Raw genomic sequence first — 24,641 nt, 5'->3', positions numbered from 1 at the left:
AATATCTTTTTATATTCTTATAATAATTCACTTTCTTAGTTTAAATGACCAATATAACACTAAAGCGCACTTTATCTTTTTAATAGGAATTTCCATCTTTTAACTCTCAGAATATACGTTAAACGGTTAAAGGGTGTTAATTCCTTTTCGATGTTTTATGTGATGGCCCTACTCTTCTCTTAAGGGTAAATGCTTGTGCACAGCATAATGTTATGTACCCTAAAGTTTGCAATTTGTTTTACAATTGTCTTCCATTTGCTTATTCCGTTCACCAAAGCCTTCATCATTATCTTTCGTCTCAAAAATACCCGTCCCGTAATGGTTCTCCACCGCAAGAGAACTATCAAATGATGGGAAAGTATGTGAAAAAGGAAAAACTTGAAAAAAGGAACTTATACCATCTTCTTGTTCTATTTTTTCTTTTTTTTTTAAAAAAAGAACTTTGCTCCCTTTTTTCCCTTTAGGCTTAAAATAATTAGAAAAATAAATGATAAGAACGTTCTGTGTTTGACATTTTCTACCATTTATTACGGTAGGTTGCAGGCCTAACGGAATTGGACAGAATTTACTTGATTTCGATATGTTTGCCTATGACCTACATCTAACTAGTTTAATTTAATTCCATATAAATGGATCCCACTTTTTAAAAAGACCTCTCGTAAGTTCCACTTGAGTTTTTTTTTCCTCTAGGTTTTTGGACAAATTACTACTTACTCCCTCCGATCCATAATAAGTGACTAATTTTTTTATTTTATTTTGGTCCAAAATAAGTGTCCATTTATATAATCAAGAAAAAATTCAATTTATTTTTCCAAAATTACCCTTATGTACGTATTCCTAAAAAGTCTTTTACTCCTCATATTAAATTATGATGCAACATTTAATTAAAGATAGTTTGGTCAAATTTAGTCACACTAACTATTTTTGTCTAGAATTTTGTATTTCCTTAATGGGTGTGTTTAATACAAAGTGATTACTTATTGTGAATTAGAGGGAATATAACCAATTTTTTTCAAAGTCTTTAATTGTCATCCTCCAACTATAGGGTCCCTAACAAGTAACAACTACGTGGCTAAAACAAGCACCACGTTAGTCTTACAAATTTACTTGCTCAAGAAAAAGTAAAAAAAATCTCAAAAACTATTAGTAGTCGGAAAGAGCTCTCTTTAACTTACAACTGACAATAATTCTCTGGATTTTTAATAGTGAAAAATATTTATATCAGTAGAAACGAATTCAAAATTAAAATTTGATGCTTTCATCATTTAGGTTTATTTAGAACATAATTTGATATTTTCGAAATTGCGGATCCAGATCTTAATAATTAATATATTTGCTGAAATTATTGCGATTTTTCATTTGAACCTGTTGAATAACACCTCATCCGTCTGTATACACAATCGTATAATTACAGATAAATTAATCTTTATAATGAAACATTATTTTTTACTGAAACAAGATAACATAAATCTTACTGTAATTAAATTATTTCTTTATCTTCTAAACAACCTTGAAGGATACTTTAGGAAATTCCCAGAATTAAACTAATCAAAGGATTTATAACAAAGGAATCTCACATATCATTCATCAAGTGAACTAATATAAAATTAGTCAGATTAGCATCTACATGATTTAAAAGGTCAATGGGATTCATGTTAGGGATACTTTTGCCTTTTCATAGCCCCCATCTACCTCTGTAAACACCCCCCCCCCTCCCCCCAACCATCTTTTTTCCTTTTTATTTGCCTTTTTTTACAAGTCTAGCCAACAGCCACTGAAATCCAAAATGCCTAAAAAGCAAAGATGACCTACTTGGAGGCCGGCTTTTAACTATATTTAGCTGGACAGACAAAAACCAACTTATTATCTCCATCGTCGCTATCTGCAGCTTTGCTGCTGCTTCTAAGAGATTAAAAAATAAATATGCATAAAAGATAAAGTAAATTTATTTAATATATATACATAAAAAAAATTGACCTTATTACTGTGGCATAAGTGAAAAGTTTAATAAGTGGTATTAATATTTAAAGATATAAGCAAATGAATAAATTACTATAACAGCAAGCAGTATTATTTTTTTATATTTATACTTAATTTTTAATTTTGTTATTGTTATAAAAAAATTAGACGAAGCGATATGACATGACATCGTTTGGACAAGGTGTCGATAACCCTAGTGTAATTTTCTAGCGAAGAAAGTCAGGATAACTCCCTTTCCACATCCTAGCTCCGCCACGTTCTTACTATTTATAGTTGCTGTATATATACTCCTTTTCCAATATATACCGAATATATGAGTATAAGCCAGCCTGTACATACACATTATTCATTATGTATTTTATATATATCACCAATATCTTTGTTTAGAAACAATTATTTAATGGGGTTTTTTTTCCAATTTATATTTGTACCATTACCTTCTGGTTAATTATATATATATATACATGTTGATAATAAAGAAAATAAAACTCGCTTTTGTATTCTTTTTCTTTTTGTCTACACTTTTTCTTTGTATTTTAAGGGGTGTGAGATTGACAGACAGATCCCACCGAAATAAATTACTAACAAATTCACCACACCCCATCTTCATAAAACCCACAGAATTCACCATCTTTTTTTTGTTGCTGATATATTTTTATTATAATTTCAGCTGTAATAGAGAAGAGAGGTGACTCCTCTTTTTTCCTTTTTTTTTAGTTCTTTCAGAAAAGAAAGAAAGATGCTTGGTGGTCTAATGACTACTACTTCAGCAGGTGGTGGAGGTGCGGTCAGTATTTCAGCACCACCACCACCACCACCACCACAAGAAGCTCCGGAAAGTGGCGGAAGTAGTGAAGGTGGCGGTGGTGGTGATGTGGCAGCTGCAGGTGGCTTTAGTGAAGAAGGAGAAAGAAATTCAGGTGGAAACCGATGGCCAAGACAAGAAACTTTAGCTTTACTGAGAATTAGGTCGGAGATGGATGTTGTTTTCAGGGATTCAAGTCTAAAAGGACCCTTGTGGGAAGAAGTCTCCAGGTTCTTCATTTTTATTTTGTTATTAACTCCTTATCATTATCATGCATCAGATTCACAGTAACAGAATCTTTATTGGAAAAAATAAAATTAAAGATTTATTTTTTTGGGAAACTAAAAGAGATCCATAGAAGTATTGCTTTTTGATGTAAAGTGTCATTGTTTTCAGTTATTTATCAGGAATTCAGTAGTTTTTGGGGAATTCAGTGTCCAGTTTTTTTGGTTATTCAGTTTTGTTGTTATGCATTTTCCTGCCAATTTTTGCATCAAATTTAGCATGATTGGAATTCCAGTTCTTTTGTGTTTCTCTCTTTTCTTCAAAATTCAGCAATGATAGAAAAGAATTCTAGTATTTCATATATAGATCTTGGAAGATGACTGTATTCATTTTCTTTCTCCTAGTGTTTTAAATGGATTCTTTCCAGCTATATATATGGGATCTTTCATTTCTTATAATTTCTCGTTTGTTACATCTTAATTAATTAATTACCTTAGTATTGATTAATGATTTCTTAATCTTTATGTTTATTTTATGTGGTAAATACAAGTATGAGATGTTGTTTTATTAAGATGAGGTGTTAATTAGATTTGTATCATTGTTTAATTATTCCAATTGTTTTGATTGTTATATATCTGCAGGAAATTGGCTGACCTTGGTTATCATAGAAGTGGCAAGAAATGTAAAGAGAAATTCGAGAATGTTTACAAGTATCACAGGAGAACTAAAGATGGTCGTGCTTCTAAAGCAGATGGCAAAACTTATCGCTTCTTTGATCAGTTAGCCGCTTTCGAAAACACTCCATCTCACACTTGTTTACCACCACCACCACCTCCATTGGCAGCTACTCCATTAACAATGGCAATGCCAATGCCAGTGCGACGACCAAATTCTTCTGCAAATCCTCCAATTCCAATGTCACAAAACACATTCACTGTATCTCAGAATAACGCAGCAGCACCCACTGTTAATCATCCCTTGAACGCGTCCTCGCTGCCACCAACACAGCCGATAATTACAACAGTGAACCAGATAAATCGGCCTCAAGGTAACACCAGCAGCTTGCTGTCAAATTCGACATCTTCTTCATCAACTTCGTCAGATGAGGATATACAAAAGCGGCACGGGAAGAAGAGGAAATGGAAGGATTTCTTCGAGAGGTTGACGAAGGATGTCATTGAAAAGCAAGAGGAATTGCAAAACAACTTCTTGGAAACACTTGAGAAGCGGGAGAGGGAAAGGATGGTCAGAGAGGAGACTTGGAGAGTACAAGAGATGACCAGAATGAATCGCGAACATGATCTTTTAGTCCAAGAAAGATCAATGGCAGCCGCCAAAGATGCAACCATCATTGCCTTCTTGCAAAAAATTACCGAACAGAAAAACACACCAATCCCGAATATTACTAATGCTTCTCTAGCTCAAATACAGTTTCAATTGTCCGAAAAGTCCCCGAGTGTGCCACCACATTCCCAGCCACAAAAACAAACACAACAACCACCAGCACCACCAACAACAATACCAGCACCAGCGACAACACCAGCACCAGCTACTGCGGTATCACTACCGATGGCAATACATGCCCAAGTACAAACACAAGCACCGTCATTACCCTTTGAAGCGCCAAAAACTGATAATGGTGGCGAGAATTTGAGTCCAGCAAGCTCTTCAAGATGGCCAAAAGAAGAAATTGAAGCTTTGATTAGGCTTCGGACTAGCCTAGATCTGAAGTACCAAGATAATGGACCAAAAGGGCCACTGTGGGAGGAAATTTCAGCTGGTATGCGAAAACTTGGATACAACAGAAATGCCAAGAGATGCAAAGAGAAATGGGAGAACATCAACAAGTACTTCAAGAAGGTTAAGGAAAGCAACAAGAAAAGACCAGAAGATTCCAAAACATGCCCATATTTCCACCAGCTGGAGGCATTGTACAAGGAAAAAGCCAAGAACGAAGTTGTACCAAATACTGGCACCGGGTTTGGATTAAAACCCGAAAACAATAACCCAATGGTTCCCATTATGGCTGAGCCGGAGCAACAATGGCCATTTCCTTCAAATCAACCACAGCAGCAACAACAACAACAACAAGGAATCATGAGTAATATTATTCAAGATCACGATAATGAAAGCGACAGCATGGAAGAAGATGATTACGACGATGATGAAGATGAAGGAAATGCTTATGAGATAGTGACAAACAAACAACCATCATCAATGGCGGCTGCCACGGCCACTGCTGCTACTACTGCAGTTTGAATAATTACGAAAACAAGAAAGGATAACAAATATAGAGAGAGAGAGAGAGAAAAGCAGCAGTAGTATTATGGAGTTAAAAAATGTTGGCAAGTGACTGTGCATTGGGAATGTTAAGTGGGTCAACAGATTTTGCAGAAATTTGGCGTATTTAGAAATTGCTGTTGGCGAGAGAAGACGGTGGCTGCAGTGAAAATATCATCTGGAAATGCAAAGGCATGTAATTTACACATTTGGGGTTTTACATATTTTCATTTTTCTTTTTTACTTTTGGTCCGTAAGGGGTATAGTTTTTGTGGTACAAGTTTATTTCATTTTCATTATTTATTTATTATTTGAGAAATAAAGTTTATTGAGGGATGGGCGGAAAGAGAAGTGAGACATAAAGGAATAAATGCAGGGATAGTGTTTGTACTTTTTTTTCTTCATTCTTATTTTGTTCATGGTTGTAAATGTGAGAAAATGGTTACTACATTTATAATTTTCTTCTCTTTTCTTTATCGTTGCCCTTTTATTTAAATGATTTAATCATATTACAAGTTCTTGATAATTTTTTTGAAGAAAAACCCGCAGCAGCTACATCCTCTGCCCTTCGAGTGAGCACTCTGTGCGCACTGGATAAACTCCACATTGTGTAATAGCTTGCAAACAACATAAGGGATGTAAACTGCGGCTTGACCCAGAAGGCATTGAAGGGGGATCGATGTCATTTGTATGGATCGGATGACCGCCCTCCAAACTAACTGGGTCATCCCCGAAGTGATAAGTTCTTGATAATTGCTTATGCAAGATACGAGCAGTGGCATATGGATGACCACCCTCCAAACTAACTGAGCCATCCTCGCAGCGATAAGTTCTTGATAATTGCTTATGCAAGATACGAGCAGTGGCGCAGGATTTTCACTTAATGAATTAAAAAAAAACACGTAGAAGCAAAACCGAGAGAATTTAACATTTAATATATATATATACATACATACATACATACATACATACATACATACATACATACATATACATACATATATATATATATATATATATATATATACATATATAACTTAATCTTCTACTTAAGGGTGTATGCACCTTATATATTACGATGTCATGGGACGCCGCTTGGTCGAATTTTTTTACTAGACATGTAGAAGAAAATTGAAAATATTGGGAATACGTATAGAAAATGACACTACTTGTCATTTTACTGATTTATGTTTATTTTTCTATTTTTTTAAATTATGATACCGTTTATGTTAAATTCTGTATATGTCACTGCTTTCACCCCTAGCTCCGCCCCTGAATACGAGTTAAATCAGGAGGTGTACGTTGATACTTATTAAAAGAATTAAAAAAAATATATATATCTTCTTTAGTTCAATGAATGGAACATAAGTAAAGAACAAAGGCAACATAGAATAATTTTCATACACCAACTTGTGAGACACTAGAAAATATATTACCCAAGTTGCAAATACAGCTAGCGCCTAGCAGTAGAATTTCGTACATTGTGATTCTATCTCTAAACTAAAAAAGAAAGAGGAGAAAACAACAACAATAAATTAAACGGGATCACTGCTAATTATGGCTAGTGATTGTCAAGTTATTCTTGGTACTTGGTCGACTTATCACTTGTTCTTTTCATTTACTTATTATTTTTGCAATCTTAATTAGTAGTTTTTTTCAGTCCTGATCATATGATAGAATATAACTTGAGAGTTGAATAGCGTAACTTACTGATAGACTATACCTTGGTGTTGTACAGGTTACTACCTTCTATTTCTCTTAAAGATACACCAGCTTCCTCCATCCACCAAAAAGAAAAATCTTTTTTTTTTAAAAAAAAAAAAAGAGACTTATTTTACAGTATAAAATAAAAAATAAAAAATGGGCAGGCAAAAATTATCATAATCAACCTTGATCATGATCAGCAACAAATTTAGGAAATATCGGGTTTGTTTACACCTGTAACTGATGAGGACTAATTATGTTTTAAAATTGTATAATATTTCCACCATTATTGTCAGTGTAAATCTTTTAGGGATGGAAGTTATTAGAATATATAAGAAGGGGGCTGGGGAACGAAATTAATGATAAGGCAATATTATTTCATGTTGGGAATAAACCCCTTACCAAAATAATATTCACGGTAATAAAAGCGGAATAATAATGTAGCACCGAGATACGGTAATTAACAAGAATAAAAGAGTAACAACGACACCAAGATTTTTACGTGGAAAACCCTTTTAATAAGGGAAAAAACCACGGCCCCGAGAGGAGCAACTGATATCACTATAGTAAGGAATTTTACACTTTGTAGGTCGGAGATAAATACTCCAAAGACCACTACAACACTCAAAAGAAATAACCCTCTTTTGATATTCCCACCTCACTACAATATCGCTCACTCTCTATTTTCCTCACAGACTATTTTCTTATACCTTGTCTGTGAAACCTCACTCTTTCTTTCTCTCTTTGTTGGTGTGTAGAAATGAGAGTTGAAGCTCTCCTTTTATAGCCAAAGCTTCACTCTCTAAAGCCTACCATATTTGACAATTTACACACACTTTTCACAATTCAACAAAGTTGGCTACCAAACCAAACTAATTCAACAAGGTTGGCTACCAACCAAACCAAGTCAACAAGGTTGGCTACCAAACCAAAGAAAACTTTTATTAGGCACATGTCTAATACTTCTTCAATGAGATGGACATCATCAATCTCCCCCTCCAGTCTCATTCATCTAGAGGAGGTAGCACTGTCTTCTAGTTTGAGTGCATGCCGACAAGTTCTTTGCATAGCTCGAACTTGTTCCTTGGTACCACCTTGGTCAGCATATCTGCGGGATTCTCACTTGTAGAAATCTTCAAGACTTTTAGAGATTCATTATCTACCATTTCTCGAATCCAATGATATCTCACATCAATGTGTTTGGTCCTTGCATGGTACATAGAGTTCTTGCTAAGGTCTATTGCACTTTGACTGTCACAATAGACGACATACTCCTTCTGATGCAATCCAAGCTCTTGAAGGAACCGTTTGAGCCATACCATCTCCTTGCCAGTTTCTGTAGCGGCAATGTACTCTGCTTCAGTTGTTGAAAGTGCAACACACTTCTGCAACTTAGACTGCCATGATATAGCTCCCCCTGAAAATGTAAACAAATATCCAGTAGTAGATTTTCTGTTGTCAATGTCACCTGCCATATCAGCATCTGTATAGCCCTTCAAGATTGGATCAGATCCTCCAAAGCACAAACAATCTCCCGTGGTACCTCTCAGGTACCTGAGTATCCACTTGACTGCTTCCCAATGTTCCTTTCCAGGATTTTCAAGAAACCTGCTGACAACACCAACTGCGTGAGCAATATCAGGTCTAGTACATACCATTGCATACATCAAGCTTCCGACTGCTGAAGAATAAGGAACTTTAGCCATGTTCCCTTTCTCCTCCACTGTTGTAGGACACATCTTCTTACTCAACTTTAGATGACCAGCAAGAGGTGTGCTGACTGGCTTAGCATTCTTCATGTTGAAGCGTTCTAGTACACGTTCAATGTACTTCTCCTGAGATAGCCACAACTTTCTACTTGTTCTCTCTCGAACTATCTTCATCCCTAGAATTTGTTGTGCTGGGCCCAAGTCCTTCATATCAAATGACTTGGACAGATCTCCTTTCAACTTTGCTATCAACCCCTTGTCTTTTCCTACAATTAACATGTCATCCACATACAACAACAATATAATAAAGTTATTCTCAGAAAATCTTTTGAAGTATACACATGGATCAGAATAGGTCTTTAGGTATGTTTGACTTTTCATGAATGAGTCAAACTTCATGTACCACTGCCTTGGTGCCTGCTTCAATCCATAAAGACTCTTATTCAATTTGCACACCATGTGTTTCTTTCCAGCTACTTCAAATCCTTCTGGCTGCTCCATATAAATCTCCTCTTCCAAATCTCCATGAAGAAATGCAGTTTTCACATCCAACTGCTCCACTTCAAGATCTAGGCTAGCTGCTAAGCTCAAAATTGTTCGAATAGAAGTCATTTTGACAACAGGTGAGAAAATTTCGTCAAAATCAATACCTTTCTTTTGTTCGAAGCCTTTAACCACCAATCGAGCTTTGTATCTGACCAGCTTGCCATTTCCATCTTTCTTGAGTTTAAAGACCCATTTGCATTTGAGTGGTCTTTTACCCTTTGGAAGTTCAACCAGCTTGTATGTGCCATTTTTCTGTAGAGATTCCATCTCTTCTTGCATAGCTTTCATCCACTGGTTCTTTTCTGGATGGGACAACACCTCCTTAAGACTTTCTGGCTCCCCCTCATCACTGATGAGGACATACTCTGTGGAAGGGTACCTGCATGACTCTACCCTTGGCCTCTCTGATCTCCTCAGAGGTTGAGGTTGTTCTTCTCCCTGAGTGGGGTGCTCCACTTCCTCGACACCTTCATCAAGTTGCTCCCCCTGCTCAATAACCTCACCAGGTTGCTCCCCCTGCTCGGCAACCTCGTCGGTCGTACTTTCTGCACTTGTGGGATTGTTAGAAGTAGAAGGAATAGTAACAAAGTTAGGAATTATACCATTCTTCGCCTTTTCTGACATATCAGCAGCAGTTCCAACTTCACTTTCTCGGAAGACTACATCTCTGCTTCTGATGACCTTCTTCTTTACAGGATCCCACAGTCTGTACCCGAACTCTTCATCTCCATATCCGATAAATATGCAGGGAACAGATTTATCATCCAGCTTTGTTCTCTGCTCTTTTGGTACATGTGCAAAAGCTCTGCAACCGAACACCTTCAGATGCGAGTAGGACACCTCCTTGTTGGTCCAAACTCTCTCTGGGATTTCAAACGCCAACGGAACTGATGGACTCCTATTGATCAGGTAACAGGCTGTCTGAACTGCTTCACCCCAGAATGACTTAGGCAGTTTAGCCATTCTGAGCATGCTTCTCACCTTCTCCACAATGGTGCGGTTCATCCTCTCGGCTACGCCATTGTGCTGTGGGGTTCCAGGAACTGTCTTTTCATGTCTGATCCCATGACTTGAACAATACTCTTCAAATTCCCTTGAAGTGTACTCACCTCCATTGTCACTTCGGAGACGCTTTAGCTTTCGACCCGTCTCCCTTTCTACTAGAGCATGAAACTTCTGGAAAACTTGAAACACCTGATCTTTGGTTTTCAAAATATAAACCCATAATTTTCGTGAAGCATCATCAATAAAAGTAACAAAATATTTGTTACCGCCCATTGATTCAATTTCCATTGGGCCGCAAACATCAGAATATACTAAATCAAGTATATTCAATTTTCTTTCAGACGATGTCTGAAATGAGACTCTATGCTGCTTACCAAATAAACAGTAGTCACAAGGTTTTACCGTTGTACCTTTGGCATAAGAAATGAGTGATTTCTTGGCAAGAATCTGCAATCCCTTCTCGCTCATATGACCCATTCTTTTGTGCCACAAATCTACAGAAATCTCATCTTGTGCCGCGTTCAATTCACCTTGGCATATTTCTGCATTTGTCCTGTACAACGTGCCACGAGCAACTCCCTTTGCAATCACCAATGATCCCTTAGTGAGTCTCCACTTTTGATTTGCAAAATAGCTCTCGTATCCATCTCGGTCTAAAGCAATTCCCGAGATCAAGTTCATCCGTAAATCAGGTACATGCCGCACATCCTTTAGAACCAATGTGCATCCGACATTTGTCTTGATACAAATGTCACCAATCCCCGCAATCTTTGAGTAACTTGTGTTACCCATTTTCACTGTGCCGAAATCACCTGCTACATATCTGCAAAAAAGATCTCTTACCGGTGTGGCATGGTGAGATGCCGCTGTGTCAACCACCCATTCCGACTCTGGACCTGACAGGTGCATGCATTCCTCTTCCTCATTTATAAAGAGGACAACATTATCATTATTTTGCACCATGGCGGCTGTGTTGTCGTCATTCTTCTGGCCACTGGTTTCACCTTTGCCCTTCCTTGGATTTGGGCAATCTCTTTTGAAGTGACCTGGTTGATTACAGTTGTAGCAATTTCTGACTCTTGATTTGGATCGGTTCTTTGACTTCCCACGAGCTCCGGATCTACCATAGTTGTTCGAACTCCTTTGATAACTCCTGCCTCTACCTTGTGTGATGAGAGCATGTCCTTGATTTTCAGGCTTCTTTCTCATCTTTTCATTGAGTAGAAGAGCCGATGTGACATCTTTCAACTCAATAGTAGTCTTACCGTGCAAGATGGTTGTTGCCAAATTATCGTACGAAGATGGCAACGAGTTCAATAGCAAGATGGCTTTATCTTCTTCCTCGATTTTCACTCCGAGGTTGGCAAGCTGTGTGATTAGTCCGTTAAACACATTTAAATGTGACAAAAAATTCGTACCTTCACTCATGTGTAGGGCGTATAACTGCTTCTTCAGGTACAATTTATTTGTCAGCGTTTTGGACATGTATAGGCTTTCCAACCTTGTCCAAATTCCACGTGCAGTGTCTTCATCAATGATGTTATTTACCACATCATCTGATAAGTGCAACCTGATTGCACTAGCAGCTCTTTCATCCAAGTCAGCCCAATCCTCAGCTTTCATGGTATCAGGCTTTTTGGAATCAACATCTAGAACCTTGTGTAATCCTTGTTGGATGAGCAGATCTCTCATCCTTCTTTGCCATGTTGAGAAACCGTTATCTCCGTTGAATTTTGCTACCTCGTACTTTACTCCGGACATTTTTATTTTTCACCAAGTATAGTACTACCGACAGTGAATAGTATTTCAGTGAACGAGCAGAACCTGTGCTCTGATACCAGTTGTTGGGAATAAACCCCTTACCAAAATAATATTCACGGTAATAAAAGCGGAATAATAATGTAGCACCGAGATATGGTAATTAACAAGAATAAAAGAGTAACAACGACACCAAGATTTTTACGTGGAAAACCCTTTTAATAAGGGAAAAAACCACGGCCCCGAGAGGAGCAACTGATATCACTATAGTAAGGAATTTTACACTTTGTAGGTCGGAGATAAATACTCCAAAGACCACTACAACACTCAAAAGAAATAACCCTCTTTTGATATTCTCACCTCACTACAATATCGCTCACTCTCTATTTTCCTCACAGACTATTTTCTTATACCTTGTCTGTGAAACCTCACTCTTTCTTTCTCTCTTTGTTGGTGTGTAGAAATGAGAGTTGAAGCTCTCCTTTTATAGCCAAAGCTTCACTCTCTAAAGCCTACCATATTTGACAATTTACACACACTTTTCACAATTCAACAAAGTTGGCTACCAAACCAAAGAAATTCAACAAAGTTGGCTACCAAACCAAACTAATTCAACAAGGTTGGCTACCAACCAAACAAAGTCAACAAGGTTGACTACCAAACCAAAGAAAACTTTTATTAGGCACATGTCTAATACTTCTTCAATGAGATGGACCTCATCATTTCATACGTTCACTTTTACTTATTCGCAATGGATTTGTACTCCCTTTAAGAAATAACAAATTAAATACATATTTTATCATAATACCCATAATAATAATAATAATATTTCAAAAAGTCTACTGGTTAATAATAAGGATAAAATAGAAAAATTAATTTGCTAAGGTGGGGTCGTAAAAACTCCAAGATAAGGGGTTCCAAAAACTTTAAATCTAGTGAAATGAGCATAATTTTCATTCAAGTCATGTTGACTTTCATATAGCCCACAAATGTTGTTGCTAGAAGAAAGACAGATCGGAAAAAGGAAAGAATAATAATGATGATAATGGATGGTGCGAAAAAAAGAGAATTAATTATTGATAAGTTGTCGAGTTTATGGTGATGCCTTTTCTTCCTCTTCCCACATGAAGTGTTGGGTTAAAACAAATAAATCTTATCTTTCTTTTTTTACAACTTTGGTTAGTATTTTAATTTGTAGAATATTTTACGTACCTTTTTGGTTCAACCATCAAAAGAATTTTTCAATCCTTCTATTAATAACGTGACTAGAAAATTAATTATTGAATAAATCATAGCAACTCTATGTAAGTTTTTCTTTGATCATGTTCTTTTTAGCTCATACCTTCCAGGTTGTATTCAACTTGTCATAAGAAGAAGAAGCTCTATTTTACATGGTCAAGTCAATCATTTATATATGGGTGAATATATATGTATAAAATGTGGGGGGTCCAGAAAATGAGTGTTGAAAAAGATAAATAGAGATACACGAATGGACAAAAAAAGAGTTAATACTGTTGAGCTGTAACAGTAATGAAGTAGTAGAACGAGTGTATGACAGTGGACACACATGCAGGCAAAGCCACTCAGAGACAGCACCAGTTCCTGTTGCTTTCATAATTGCTTATCTTCTCCTTTTAGCTTAGTTTACTCTTAATTCAATTCAATTTCTTTTAATAATCGTCGGATATCCAAAACTCTTCGGGGAGTTTTGGAATAACGGTAAAATTATCTTCACGTGAGCTATAGGTTATCGGTTTGAGCTATGAAAACAACCACAAATGCTTATATCAGGGTAAACTATCTACATCACACTCGCCGTTCCACGGACTCTACATAAACATAGAATACCTTATACACCGGACTGTCCTTTTTAATCGCCGAATATCCAGAACCCAAGTAGTCCAATATTAATCCGAGTTCGACCTCGATCGCATCTCTATCAAGATTTTTTCCACTTTGAATGGTCAAATTCATCAAGACTTGTAATTATTGGTGAGGAGATCACATCTATTCCATCACATCATTAACTCGGTGATTTACTAAACTCTAATTAACTAACAAAATCTCTTTTATACATTTTTCGTGTGGACTAGGAAAGGGTATGGCACTTCAACCCCCTGATCGATCGTATTAGATGAGTGTTGGAACTTTCCTGGCCTTATTGATTGAAGAGTATGGACTGTTACATTCTTATATGATCTCGGACTAACTCTCAAATCACAATTTACTTAATTAGCTTATTGAGTTTACTTAAGCCCAATGTCCATATTCTTAATAATAAGTGGTGAAAAAAACATGCATGTTAGTTTATGTTAAACTTTGCTTGCGACAATTATAAAATAACTCTTCTTACTATCCAATTTATTATTTTATCGAGCTTAAGTTTTGTGCACTTGCAGTGCATATGATTTTTCTTACACCATGAGATCAAATAGGTGACCTGTCACAAAAAGTAATTACTTTAATTTATAGCAACCTTGCTTTGAAATATGAAAATAGAGTAACTAATTATCATAATTTTGCTTATATTATCAGTATATAACTTATTTCGATATCCTTAAATTTAACTTGTTAAATACAGGGGCGGAGGTAGAGTACGGGATGCGGATTCGGCGAACCCAGTAGCTTTTGTTCAAACCATGTATTTATCTTAAGAAATTCATTGGATATGTACAATTTATTAATTTAGAATCCAGTAACTTAAAAGGATTACGTACAATTCCGAACCCATAAGGTTCAAATTCTGGCTCCGCCTCTGATTATATACTCACTCTTGTTCGGTAAATATACACCTGAAGAGAAGTGAACTATATTAGTAGTAATTACAGAGTTAAAGCTGACTTCATTGAAGCTCATAAAACTCGCTCAACTTTGATTTTTCCACGTAGACTGGATCATTTCAAACTGAAAAAAATAAATTAACTATGTTTTAACATTCCTTTTTCTAACTGCGGTTTGACATTCATTTTTCAAAAAGAAAATTTGTACACGAGTTTTAATTGGAGCGAAAATAATTCATGAGTAGAAATGATACCAGTTAGCCACTTTTTTAGCATGTTGTTTAAAATATATATACAATTTATAATATATTTAAAGATTAGCTAATTTCATTCAAACTTCAGGACACGAGTTCTAGTCCTAGAGTTTAAACCTTAAAGTTCAAGCTTCCGGACATCGTATCCTAAAGTTCGAAAATTGTGTCCAGAAGTTCCAATCTTATGTCCTGAATTATAAATTAGTAGTTTAAAAATTCAAGGACACTTAGTCCTGAATTTCCAAATTCAGGATATTTAGTCCTAAAGTTTGGGTGAATTAGCTAATCTTTAAATACATATAAATTGTAAATATATTTTAAATAGCGGGTTGAAAGTGACTATTGTTGCACTTTGCCCTAATTTATGACTCAAATGTAACAATTTGGGAAACCCGCAAATATTTAAGTAGAAAGCAAAAAGTTATATGTATTCAATATATAAGTACTTCTATGTTATTAGCTATGAATCTATCATATGTGTAACAGCACATTTGAAAACGAAAGATTTAATTTGAAGAATGGAGAGTGGAAAAAGAGAGACTTGAAAATTTAGCAGCAAAAATCACTGAATAAGTAATTTAAAAAAATAAAAAGAAAGTTTGTAGGAACAGCGTTTGAGAGTCACTGGACCTTAGTACAATTTATGAATATAATGAATTGAAGTTAAATTCAGTTAATTGTACGGAAGCATCTTTACTTACTTCCATTTTTCAAAATTTTCAGAAGCTGTCTTCTGCCTCGTAAAATCTGGCTCTGGGTTTAGCCTTAAGATTTCAACCTGCTCGCGCACCCGCACCTCGCACCATTCCATAGTTACGTTTATAGTGCAATTCGAGGTTGTCTTCATGCCTCAAACTGTTAGCCGTTTATGAACACTTATTTAATTATATATATATATATAATCTATCTAAAGTAATTCTTATACTATCTGAATACTTAAAAGATATTTATGTGAAGAGGCGGATCCTAGATTTAAAATCTATGGGTTCAATCTATAAGGTTTATAGTATTAAACATATTACTATATTTTTAAAATTATAGGAATTCATGTCATTGCAATTTTAGTAAAGTTTTACACATAAATTCATGATCGGCTTTGAAAATTATGGGTTCAATTGGACAGTGATACATCCGCCTTTGTTTATGGTAACTTTCCATAAAATTTGAGATTTTTAATCTTGAAACTATGGCGGATTTACCTGCTATACAAATAATATTGACCTGATAGTGTAAATATTTTTACACTGTCTAATAAACATACCGTTAAATGATTTCTCTTAATATGCTAAAGTGTACAAGTAAAAAGGAATATTTATTCTTCGTATACGAACTAGTAAATGAGAATATTTATTCTTTATATAATATATGAACTAGTAAAAGGGAACAGAGGAGGGAGTAATTGCAATATCTTGGGGTTGCCATGAATGAGTTGCTATAGTGCTACTAACTTTCATGCAATTATTTTTGTGTGGCTGTCCTTGAAGTAATAATTCACAGAATTCATGAACTGCTATAATTTACTCCTTCCAGTCCAAAATAAGTGATTTTTTTGGCTATTTTCACACAATTAAGAAATTCAAGTTTTAACATTAATTAGCAATGAAATTGACCATATTAACCTTTAATATCTCTTCACGTAAACACTCCTAACACATACTCCAACACTATTTACTCCAAAGGCAATGTAGGAAAAAATATTTAATTCATTCTTGAAATCTGAAAAAATCACTTATTTTGGACCACAAAAAAAAACCCCCAAAAAATCACTATTTTGGACCGGAGAGAGTAACATTTTTCATTAACTCTTACGTAACGGCTTTTCCTCTCCTTTTTTTATTTTATTTTTTTGGTTCTGATAGTTACATGTATCAGTTGGTAATAGTAAAAGGATAAGGACTTAATAATGCACTATGAAAAGTCATAAAAAGGATAAGGACGTAATAATGCACTATGAAAAGTCATACTTTGACCCTTTATTTTATTAGTATACTATAATTTTGTCTACTGATTGATTATCATATAGGAAATTTTGTCTAGTTTTGGGCCTGTCTGAATTGGAACACTTGAGCCCACAAGTGGATAATACCCACTTGAATCTTCTGTGTAAAAAGTCAAATACACATCTACTTGAAATTTAGATCCTTTTGCGAATCAAATTACGCAAACTAGTGTTTTCTTCTTTTAATTTTATTTTTTATTTAGGTCAATTCTTAAATGAACTTTGTTTGATAAAAGTAAAGATCTAATTAAAATACAAATTTGTCCTACATGAAATAGATATAACTCCATAGCATGTTTTGATTATAAATTTTGGACTTGATTTGACCGTGGATTTGTATCTATACCCGCTTTTTGGGTCACGTTTTAATTTGTGTCCGCTTTGCAAAAAAAATTACAAGTGTACCTACTTTTTCGCGTAACTTCAGCATACGGGATTGAAGTAGCAAAGACAATCACGCAAAACTTCAGCATTCTAGTAGACGGGCCTGAAGTAGCAAGTGTGCTGAAATTTTTGTTTGTAATTGCTTAACTTAAGCATACCAGCTGAAGTTTTGTTCTCTATTTGCTGAAGTTTTTGTTTGTAATTCCACTAAATAAGCTGAAGTTTTTTTGTCCTGAATTCATTAGTTTTGTCATTAAACTTTTTCACAAACTTCAGCAGAAGATGCTGAAGTTATTTAGTTCATTTATAAAAACTTCAGCACTAAATAAGCTGAAGTTTTTTTGTCCTGGATAAATTTTTTCAAAAACTTCAGCAGAAGATGCTGAAGTTATTTAGTTCATTTGTAAAAACTTCAGCACTAAAAGCTGAAGTTTTTTTGTCCTGTAATGTGTATGATCTCATTCAGATAACTGGTAATGAGCATGCCCTTTTCCATTTTTTTCGGTACCTCTGAGTCGGTGACATTTGCATTCTTTTGGCATGGCTAAGTAGAGCCCTTCTTTTAGGCATTCTGTAGTGTTCAGACAACATGATCATCGTCGTCTGAAAATAGAGAAGGTGAAAGGAAGAAGGGAAAATGAAGTTAAAAGAGCATACAACAAGCTTATTCCCCCTTAATACTTTTAATTTGATAACTAAAAGACATTCTCAAAAGACACTGTGAGAAAAGGCAGAAATAATCATCGCTTAGGATCAATATTGTATCGGTAAAAGTGACAATTTGTGGAGGCATACATACACATTACATTACAAAGTCTCTCATGGGAGTGTTCAGGAAGAAGAAGAAGAAGAAGAAGAAGAAGAAGAAGAAGAAGAAGAAGAAGAAGAAGAAGAAGATGAAGAAGAAGAAGAAGAAGAAGAAGAAGAAGAAGAAGAAGAAGAAGAAGAAGAAGAAGAAGGAGGAGAAAGGGGGCTGAAGTTGTTTTAAAAATGGGTACAAGTTAAAACGTTTTTAAAAAATGGGTATAAGTTAAATGGGGGCGACCAAATAGGGCGCCCCGTGCAATTTTTACTGTTACCGGAGTGAGGTAGTTAATATAATGAAAGAACAAGAGACAACACCAGAAACCTATCCCGTCACTAAGGGGAAAAAATTAAAAAAAATAGTCACATTTATAACTGGTAATTGCAAAAATAGCTACAATTTTAAAAGTAATCAAAACATAGCCACTTTTTCATGTAAAGATAAAATTTGAACAAAAACATCCTTAAAATTCGAAAATATTCCAGCATAATATAATGGAGTTTGAATTCTTTATATATGAGCTTTCAGCATAATGTGCTGGAGTTCCAACATAATATGCGGGAAGTTTACATGCAGGAGCTAGAGATGGCAATTGGGGCTGGGCGGGGCAAGCTTTGACCCACTAAGATGACCCGTTCTGCCCTTGCCTGTTTAGCCTTTTTCTAAAAAAAATCCTTGCCCTGCCCTGCTTAGCCTTTTTCGATAAAAAAATTCCCTGCCCTGCCCCGCCCTATTAACCTCGGCCCCGTTTAGATTTTCTTTTATTTATTTTCTCTTTATTTAAAATTGACATGTCAGTAAAAGTATTTTATTTACATAAAATAGTTTATTTACATTTGTTGAATAAAATATAATTTTTATCTGGCTAAATTTATTTAACCTTCAATTAATTGATACGTGTGTTTGTAAAAACTGTATATATCACCCTCAAATATTGAGTAACTAATATAGATTTAAGATAACTCATAGATAACTAAATTATGTAACAATTAATAATTTGTAAAGATTCACAAGCAAACCAATGAAAAAGACACTTCAATTCATTGAAATTTGAAGGTTAAACGCGTTGTTGCCACAAAGATCATAATCAGAATTTACCGATACTTACATGACTAAAACCGCAAATTCCCCTTAAAAAAAGACATTATATTGTTTCTAGTTAATTGCATTTTGTTAAAATTCCACCGAATCATTTCCTTTCCCCTCTCTGGTTTGGGTTGTTATAGAGCTTATCCAAAAGTGCAAAACCTTGCAAATTAACGTAATTAGAAGTCATGCGGATCAACGAAAATGATAACAAACTGGAGATGCCCCGCCCTATTTAGATCTTCCCCTGCCCTCGTGCCATGTCCATTTTGAACATATACCTTTCATAAAAAAACATATCAAAAGCTACATATAAATCCAATCTCTCACTCTTCATTACCATCATATGGACATAACATCTTGAAAGCTCTCTCTCACCTAGAGGAATATAAAGCACAATGACACCAAGTCTATCATTACATAGCACGTAAACTGGAACAAGGTCACTTCTCATGTATATAGAGTTCAAAACTGCAAGCAAATCCACATTCCACACTATTGCAAAACCTCTGAGAAATATATCCACAACTATCTCAACCTGAGAAGCAATAAAACATAAGCGTTAGTCTCTTCTTAAGACGGCTCTTCAACCATTTTCAGGGCTTACTAGCAAAACTACTTTATAGGAAAAATTAAAGCACCACCAAACTAGATATAGTACATAATGAAAGTAACCAAGCAAAAAAAAATACTGCTCCCAAGATCACTTCAAATGCACCTCTTAAAATACGACCAACGTAACCCCCAAAAAAGAAGAAGAAAGAAACAGATTTATTATTAAAAAAATAAAGGACTCAAGATCCGACCAACCTTAGAAGCATTTCCTGTGAACAATTGCAGGACCAGATTCATCGTACTCGGCCTTTGAAATCCACATCTGCATATTAACAAGAAATTAGAGCTAATCCCTCAAGCTTGAAGAGTTAACAAGAGGAAATTCAAAATTAAATCTTCCTTTTTTCTTTTGGTTTCAGTCAAATAGAGTGAAGGAAAACTAACTTGTTGGAAAGTACTGAGAGAAGCTAGAATTGACCCTCCAATCCAGACACTATACTTCCTCTCGGGTGGTGCAACCACCTTGATCTTCATGCTGCTTGGAGCAAGAGCAGTAATTTCTTTGCTCATTCGATCTGCTATACCAGGGAACATAGTTGAGCCACCACTGAGTACAATATTTCCGTATAAATCCTTCCTAATGTCCACATCACATTTCATGATTGAGTTATAGGTTGTTTCATGAATTCCTACTGCTTCCATTCCAATAAATGATGGCTGGAAGAGAACCTCAGGGCAACGGAACCTCTCAGCACCGATTGTGATGACTTGTCCATCAGGAAGCTCATAGCTCTTCTCAACTGATGAGCTACTCTTTGCTGTCTCAAGCTCCTGTTCAAAATCCAATGCAACATAGGCAAGCTTCTCCTTCACATCACGAACAATTTCCCGTTCAGCAGATGTGGTAAACATATAGCCTCTCTCAGTGAGAATCTTCATGAGATAATCAGTAAGATCACGACCGGCAAGATCTAACCGCAAGATGGCATGGGGAAGTGCATATCCCTCATAGATGGGGACAGTGTGGCTCACACCATCACCAGAATCAAGCACAATACCTTTTTGAAACACAACAATCATATTAGTAATGGATTATAAGCAATAAAGAACCAGAAGATAACAGAAATTATGCTTACCAGTAGTACGACCACTAGCATACAGAGAAAGAACGGCTTGGATTGCAACATACATGGCAGGCACATTGAAGGTCTCAAACATGATCTGGGTCATTTTCTCTCGGTTTGCCTTGGGGTTAAGTGGTGCCTCAGTAAGAAGAACAGGATGCTCCTCGGGAGCAACACGAAGCTCGTTGTAAAATGTATGATGCCAAATTTTCTCCATGTCATCCCAGTTGCTGACGATACCATGTTCAATCGGATATTTCAAAGTCAGAATACCTCTTTTAGACTGAGCTTCATCACCAACATAGGCATCTTTTTGCCCCATCCCAACCATTACTCCTTGGTGTCTAGGACGACCAACTATACTAGGAAATACAGCCCTTGGAGCATCATCTCCAGCAAAGCCAGCCTTCAAAAAAAGAATACGAGTCACTATATTTTAATATGTCACATAGGAATTAATGCAACAAACTTGAATATAATAAGTTAAAACTGCAAGCTATTTTTTTCTAGCTAACCTTAACCATTCCAGTTCCATTGTCAACAACGAGTGGTTGAATGTCCTCACCTTCAGCCATCTTCTAAGGACTACAAATATTAAAAGTACAAGTACAATTTAGATGAGAAATCACCGGTACAAATGCAGACTCAAAGTAAAGAATATCAACAATATCAGCATAGCTCAGTTATTGCAAATGATTTTGCGCAAAAATTGCTTCCTCTACCAATTTGCTTATTTCTTTTGGCAATTTCCTTTCAAGATCAAAGATAAATCAATTCCCTTTGTATAAAAAAAACCTGCTGTTACAACCAAAGAACTTCACCTACTCCTAAAAGGAGAAGAGAGAACAAAAACAACACTGCAGAGTGCAACTAAGATTCAAGAAAAACACAATAGGAAGGAGAAACAAGGGTCACCAGATGCAGTTGGAGTTCATCCATGATAGTACCTGGGGAAACTTGATATGCTACTCCGAATAACTCGAGTTGAGTTGTGTACATATTTATTCATAATATAAAGTCACAATAGTCGACAGCCCAAAATATATAAAAACTGTTTGAAAACACTTACGGTCAAAGAAAAACCTCTTTCGACTCATCAAATACTACCAGCGTCATATTTAAAAAAGAAAAGAAAGAACAGATGAAGTATTCACTAAAAGATTAAAGAAAACGAGCCCTTGTATTGACAAATTTTGTATCCGAGCAAAGTTTCAAGTGAACTTGAACCCCAAAATTCACTTAGCAGCAACAACATCAAAAAATCAAAGCAAATAGCCACGACAACAGGGTGAAAGTGAACACAAGGAACAAAATCGTAAAATCAAAATATTAAACAACAGAATTATCAACAAAAATTGAAAAGCATACCTTGATGAAATCAAACCCTTTTTGCTGTTTGACTGACTAGCGGTAGCGGGTGAAGAGAAGAAAACAAAGAGAACGCGCGTGGGAAGAATATTTAAGGAAAAACGAATGTGGGCCCCCCTCCTCCTGTATCCTTGATTCCTTTAAAGAGGTATCAGGTAAATGAAATGCAAATGCAAATGCAAATGAGATTACTGAAATCAAAATTTTCTGGGTATTTTTTAAGCTTACACAAAAAGAGATATTCTTTTTGGTACATTATAAAAAGATATTCTTGCAATTAATTCTAACTTAATTACATTTATTTATTCACTACAAGCCTACAACTAGGAGTGTCAATAGATATTTAAAAACCGACCGAGTCGTATAACCGAATTTTAGGTTTTTTCTACTAAAACCGTAGGTTTTTATATAAATCTATAGTTGTACCGATAATTAGGGTAGGTTTTTAATTTTATAAACATAAACCGAAAGAATATTTAACCGTACCGAATAAATTTACATGTGAAAAATATATTTATATATTAAGTTTAAAATTAATAAAGCATTAAATTTTTCCTTGGCCTTGAAATTATGAAAACGGTTACAAGCCAATAAGTAATTAAAATTCAAAATCCTAATTCTCAAACCTATTATGTTACTCCTATTAAAACCAAATTATTTCCAACATATTCACTAGCAAGACACAAGGTATTCTACCGATTATGAGCAGTAAACTATAATGTATCGAATAGTTTTCTTTCGTATCATTTAGATTTATCTTTTTGAATATTTAATCTTTTATGGACTATATTCTTGAGTCTCAACTTGATTAATATCTTTCCATGCGTGTGATTTTTATTTTTTTTTGTCTTTACTTAGTTTCTTTTATTCTGCTGTAGAATAACTGATGAATCTATACTCTGGCCATATTTCATGTTTTCTTAATTCATCACCCTTTAAACAGTAAAATTGTCCAGAGAATTTTGCTAAGTCTTATAAAAGTACGTATATTATTGCATTCTATTAGTGGCTTTTACATGATATTTTTAAAAAATTACCAAAAAATAACCGAACCATACCGATACCGAAGAGAAACCGACATGATTGCGATGACTACGAAAAGTCTAATTTTGATTATACATAATAGAATAACCGAAAAAATGGTATGATACATATTTTATAAAATAACCGGCTGAACCGAACCATTAACAACCTGTATAAAACACACACATTTGTGAATGTTGAATACTTAATCCTTACTTGAGCATATATCTCATGCAAAACTGTATTTTTTGTATCTCGCTTTTAAGACTTGTACGTTTTTGCTCTATTTTTTGAGTTATACTCAAAATAAACTCTTAAAATGCTCATATTCGACCATGTCTGTAATTTGAAACAGGAGTTCATTATTGCTCGGGTAAATTTGGAGGGCTAGAGGGCGGTCACATGAAAGAAAAGAATTTATGACAGTGCGGAGCCGATTTATGTATATCTCGACTATTCACTAAGTATCTGTTATCTATTACAGGTATTGTGTAACTCTCCGTGAAGGCTTAAGCATATGAAAAAAAAAATTAATTTTATTAAAATCTGAATCCTATTTTCAAATTTTGAACTCACTTCCTTAACCACTATGTCACATCCTTGATTTGCGTAAAAAAGTAGCCACTCTAAAGGACTGCTATTTAATAATTAGCACATGTCGTGCTGAATTACAATTTTTCAGTTCAAATTTTCGAGACATAAATGTCCTAAATTGCCCTGAAGTTTTCGAGATATAGATTTTTAGTTTACAATTTTAGGACAAAATAAATACTGACTAATCTCTAAATAGCATCCATGAGAATGGCTATCTGTGCACTTGTCCCTTGATTTGCGCCACCGAAAGAAAAGAATTACAAACTCGGGGGAAGTGCACGGTTAGCCACTAATAACACATGTATTTATTTAAGCCACTGTTTAAAATATTTTTAGTCTTTAGTCACTGCTTCAATAAACTTTAACTGCCCGAACGAAAATACCCTTCTGCTCATGTCCTTAACTTTTAAACTTAACTTCAGGACTACATGTCCTTAACTTTTGAACTTGGAACTCTAAGTTCAGGACTTCAGGACTACATGTCCTTAACTTTTGAACTTGTAACTGTAAGTTCAGGACCAAGTGTCCTTAACTTTTGAGCTTGTTAGGGCTTCTTAGCCTAAGTTCAGGACCTATTGTCCTTAACTTTTGAGTTTGTTAGTCTAAGTTCAGGACTTGAGGATCTATCGTCCTTAACTTTTGAACTTGTAACTATAA

General features: G+C 35.3%; 2 protein-coding genes across 2 annotated transcripts; one reads left to right on the top strand and one right to left on the bottom strand.

Moving 5' to 3' along the window:
• Positions 1 to 2,471: 2,471 nt before the first annotated feature.
• Positions 2,472 to 5,747, top strand: LOC104235479 (trihelix transcription factor DF1-like). The gene is made up of 2 exons (XM_009789258.2): positions 2,472 to 3,015; positions 3,652 to 5,747. Exons 1-2 carry the CDS (start codon positions 2,720 to 2,722, stop codon positions 5,267 to 5,269), a joined length of 1,914 nt encoding a protein of 637 aa, XP_009787560.1. The 5' UTR covers positions 2,472 to 2,719; the 3' UTR covers positions 5,270 to 5,747.
• A 13,836-nt stretch (positions 5,748 to 19,583) lies between these two features.
• Positions 19,584 to 22,480, bottom strand: LOC104235480 (actin-7). The gene is made up of 6 exons (XM_009789259.2): positions 22,368 to 22,480; positions 21,515 to 21,584; positions 21,012 to 21,405; positions 20,320 to 20,933; positions 20,131 to 20,197; positions 19,584 to 19,858 (listed from the first exon to the last, which is right to left on the bottom strand). The coding sequence occupies exons 2-5, from the start codon at positions 21,572 to 21,574 to the stop codon at positions 20,132 to 20,134; spliced, it is 1,134 nt and encodes a 377-aa protein (XP_009787561.1). The 5' UTR covers positions 21,575 to 21,584; positions 22,368 to 22,480; the 3' UTR covers positions 19,584 to 19,858; position 20,131.
• Positions 22,481 to 24,641: the final 2,161 nt, after the last annotated feature.

This window comes from Nicotiana sylvestris, chromosome 10 (assembly GCF_000393655.2).
Source record: "Nicotiana sylvestris chromosome 10, ASM39365v2, whole genome shotgun sequence".
In the NCBI taxonomy this organism is placed as follows: domain Eukaryota; kingdom Viridiplantae; phylum Streptophyta; class Magnoliopsida; order Solanales; family Solanaceae; genus Nicotiana; species Nicotiana sylvestris.
The sequence above is the reverse complement of the archived record's forward strand: the minus strand, read 5'-3'. Positions and strand labels throughout refer to the sequence as shown.

Excerpts from the sequence above, each read along its gene's own strand:
- LOC104235480 (XM_009789259.2), bottom strand. The coding sequence starts at position 21,574 with ATGGCTGAAGGTGAGGACATTCAACCACTCGTTGTTGACAATGGAACT. Across the intron at positions 21,406-21,514 it reads ATGGAACTGGAATGGTTAAG|GCTGGCTTTGCTGGAGATGA; the intron begins GTTAGCTAGAAA and ends CTTTTTTTGAAG. Across the intron at positions 20,934-21,011 it reads TGCTAGTGGTCGTACTACTG|GTATTGTGCTTGATTCTGGT; the intron begins GTAAGCATAATT and ends TGTTTCAAAAAG.
- LOC104235479 (XM_009789258.2), top strand. The coding sequence starts at position 2,720 with ATGCTTGGTGGTCTAATGACTACTACTTCAGCAGGTGGTGGAGGTGCG. Across the intron at positions 3,016-3,651 it reads TTGTGGGAAGAAGTCTCCAG|GAAATTGGCTGACCTTGGTT; the intron begins GTTCTTCATTTT and ends ATATATCTGCAG.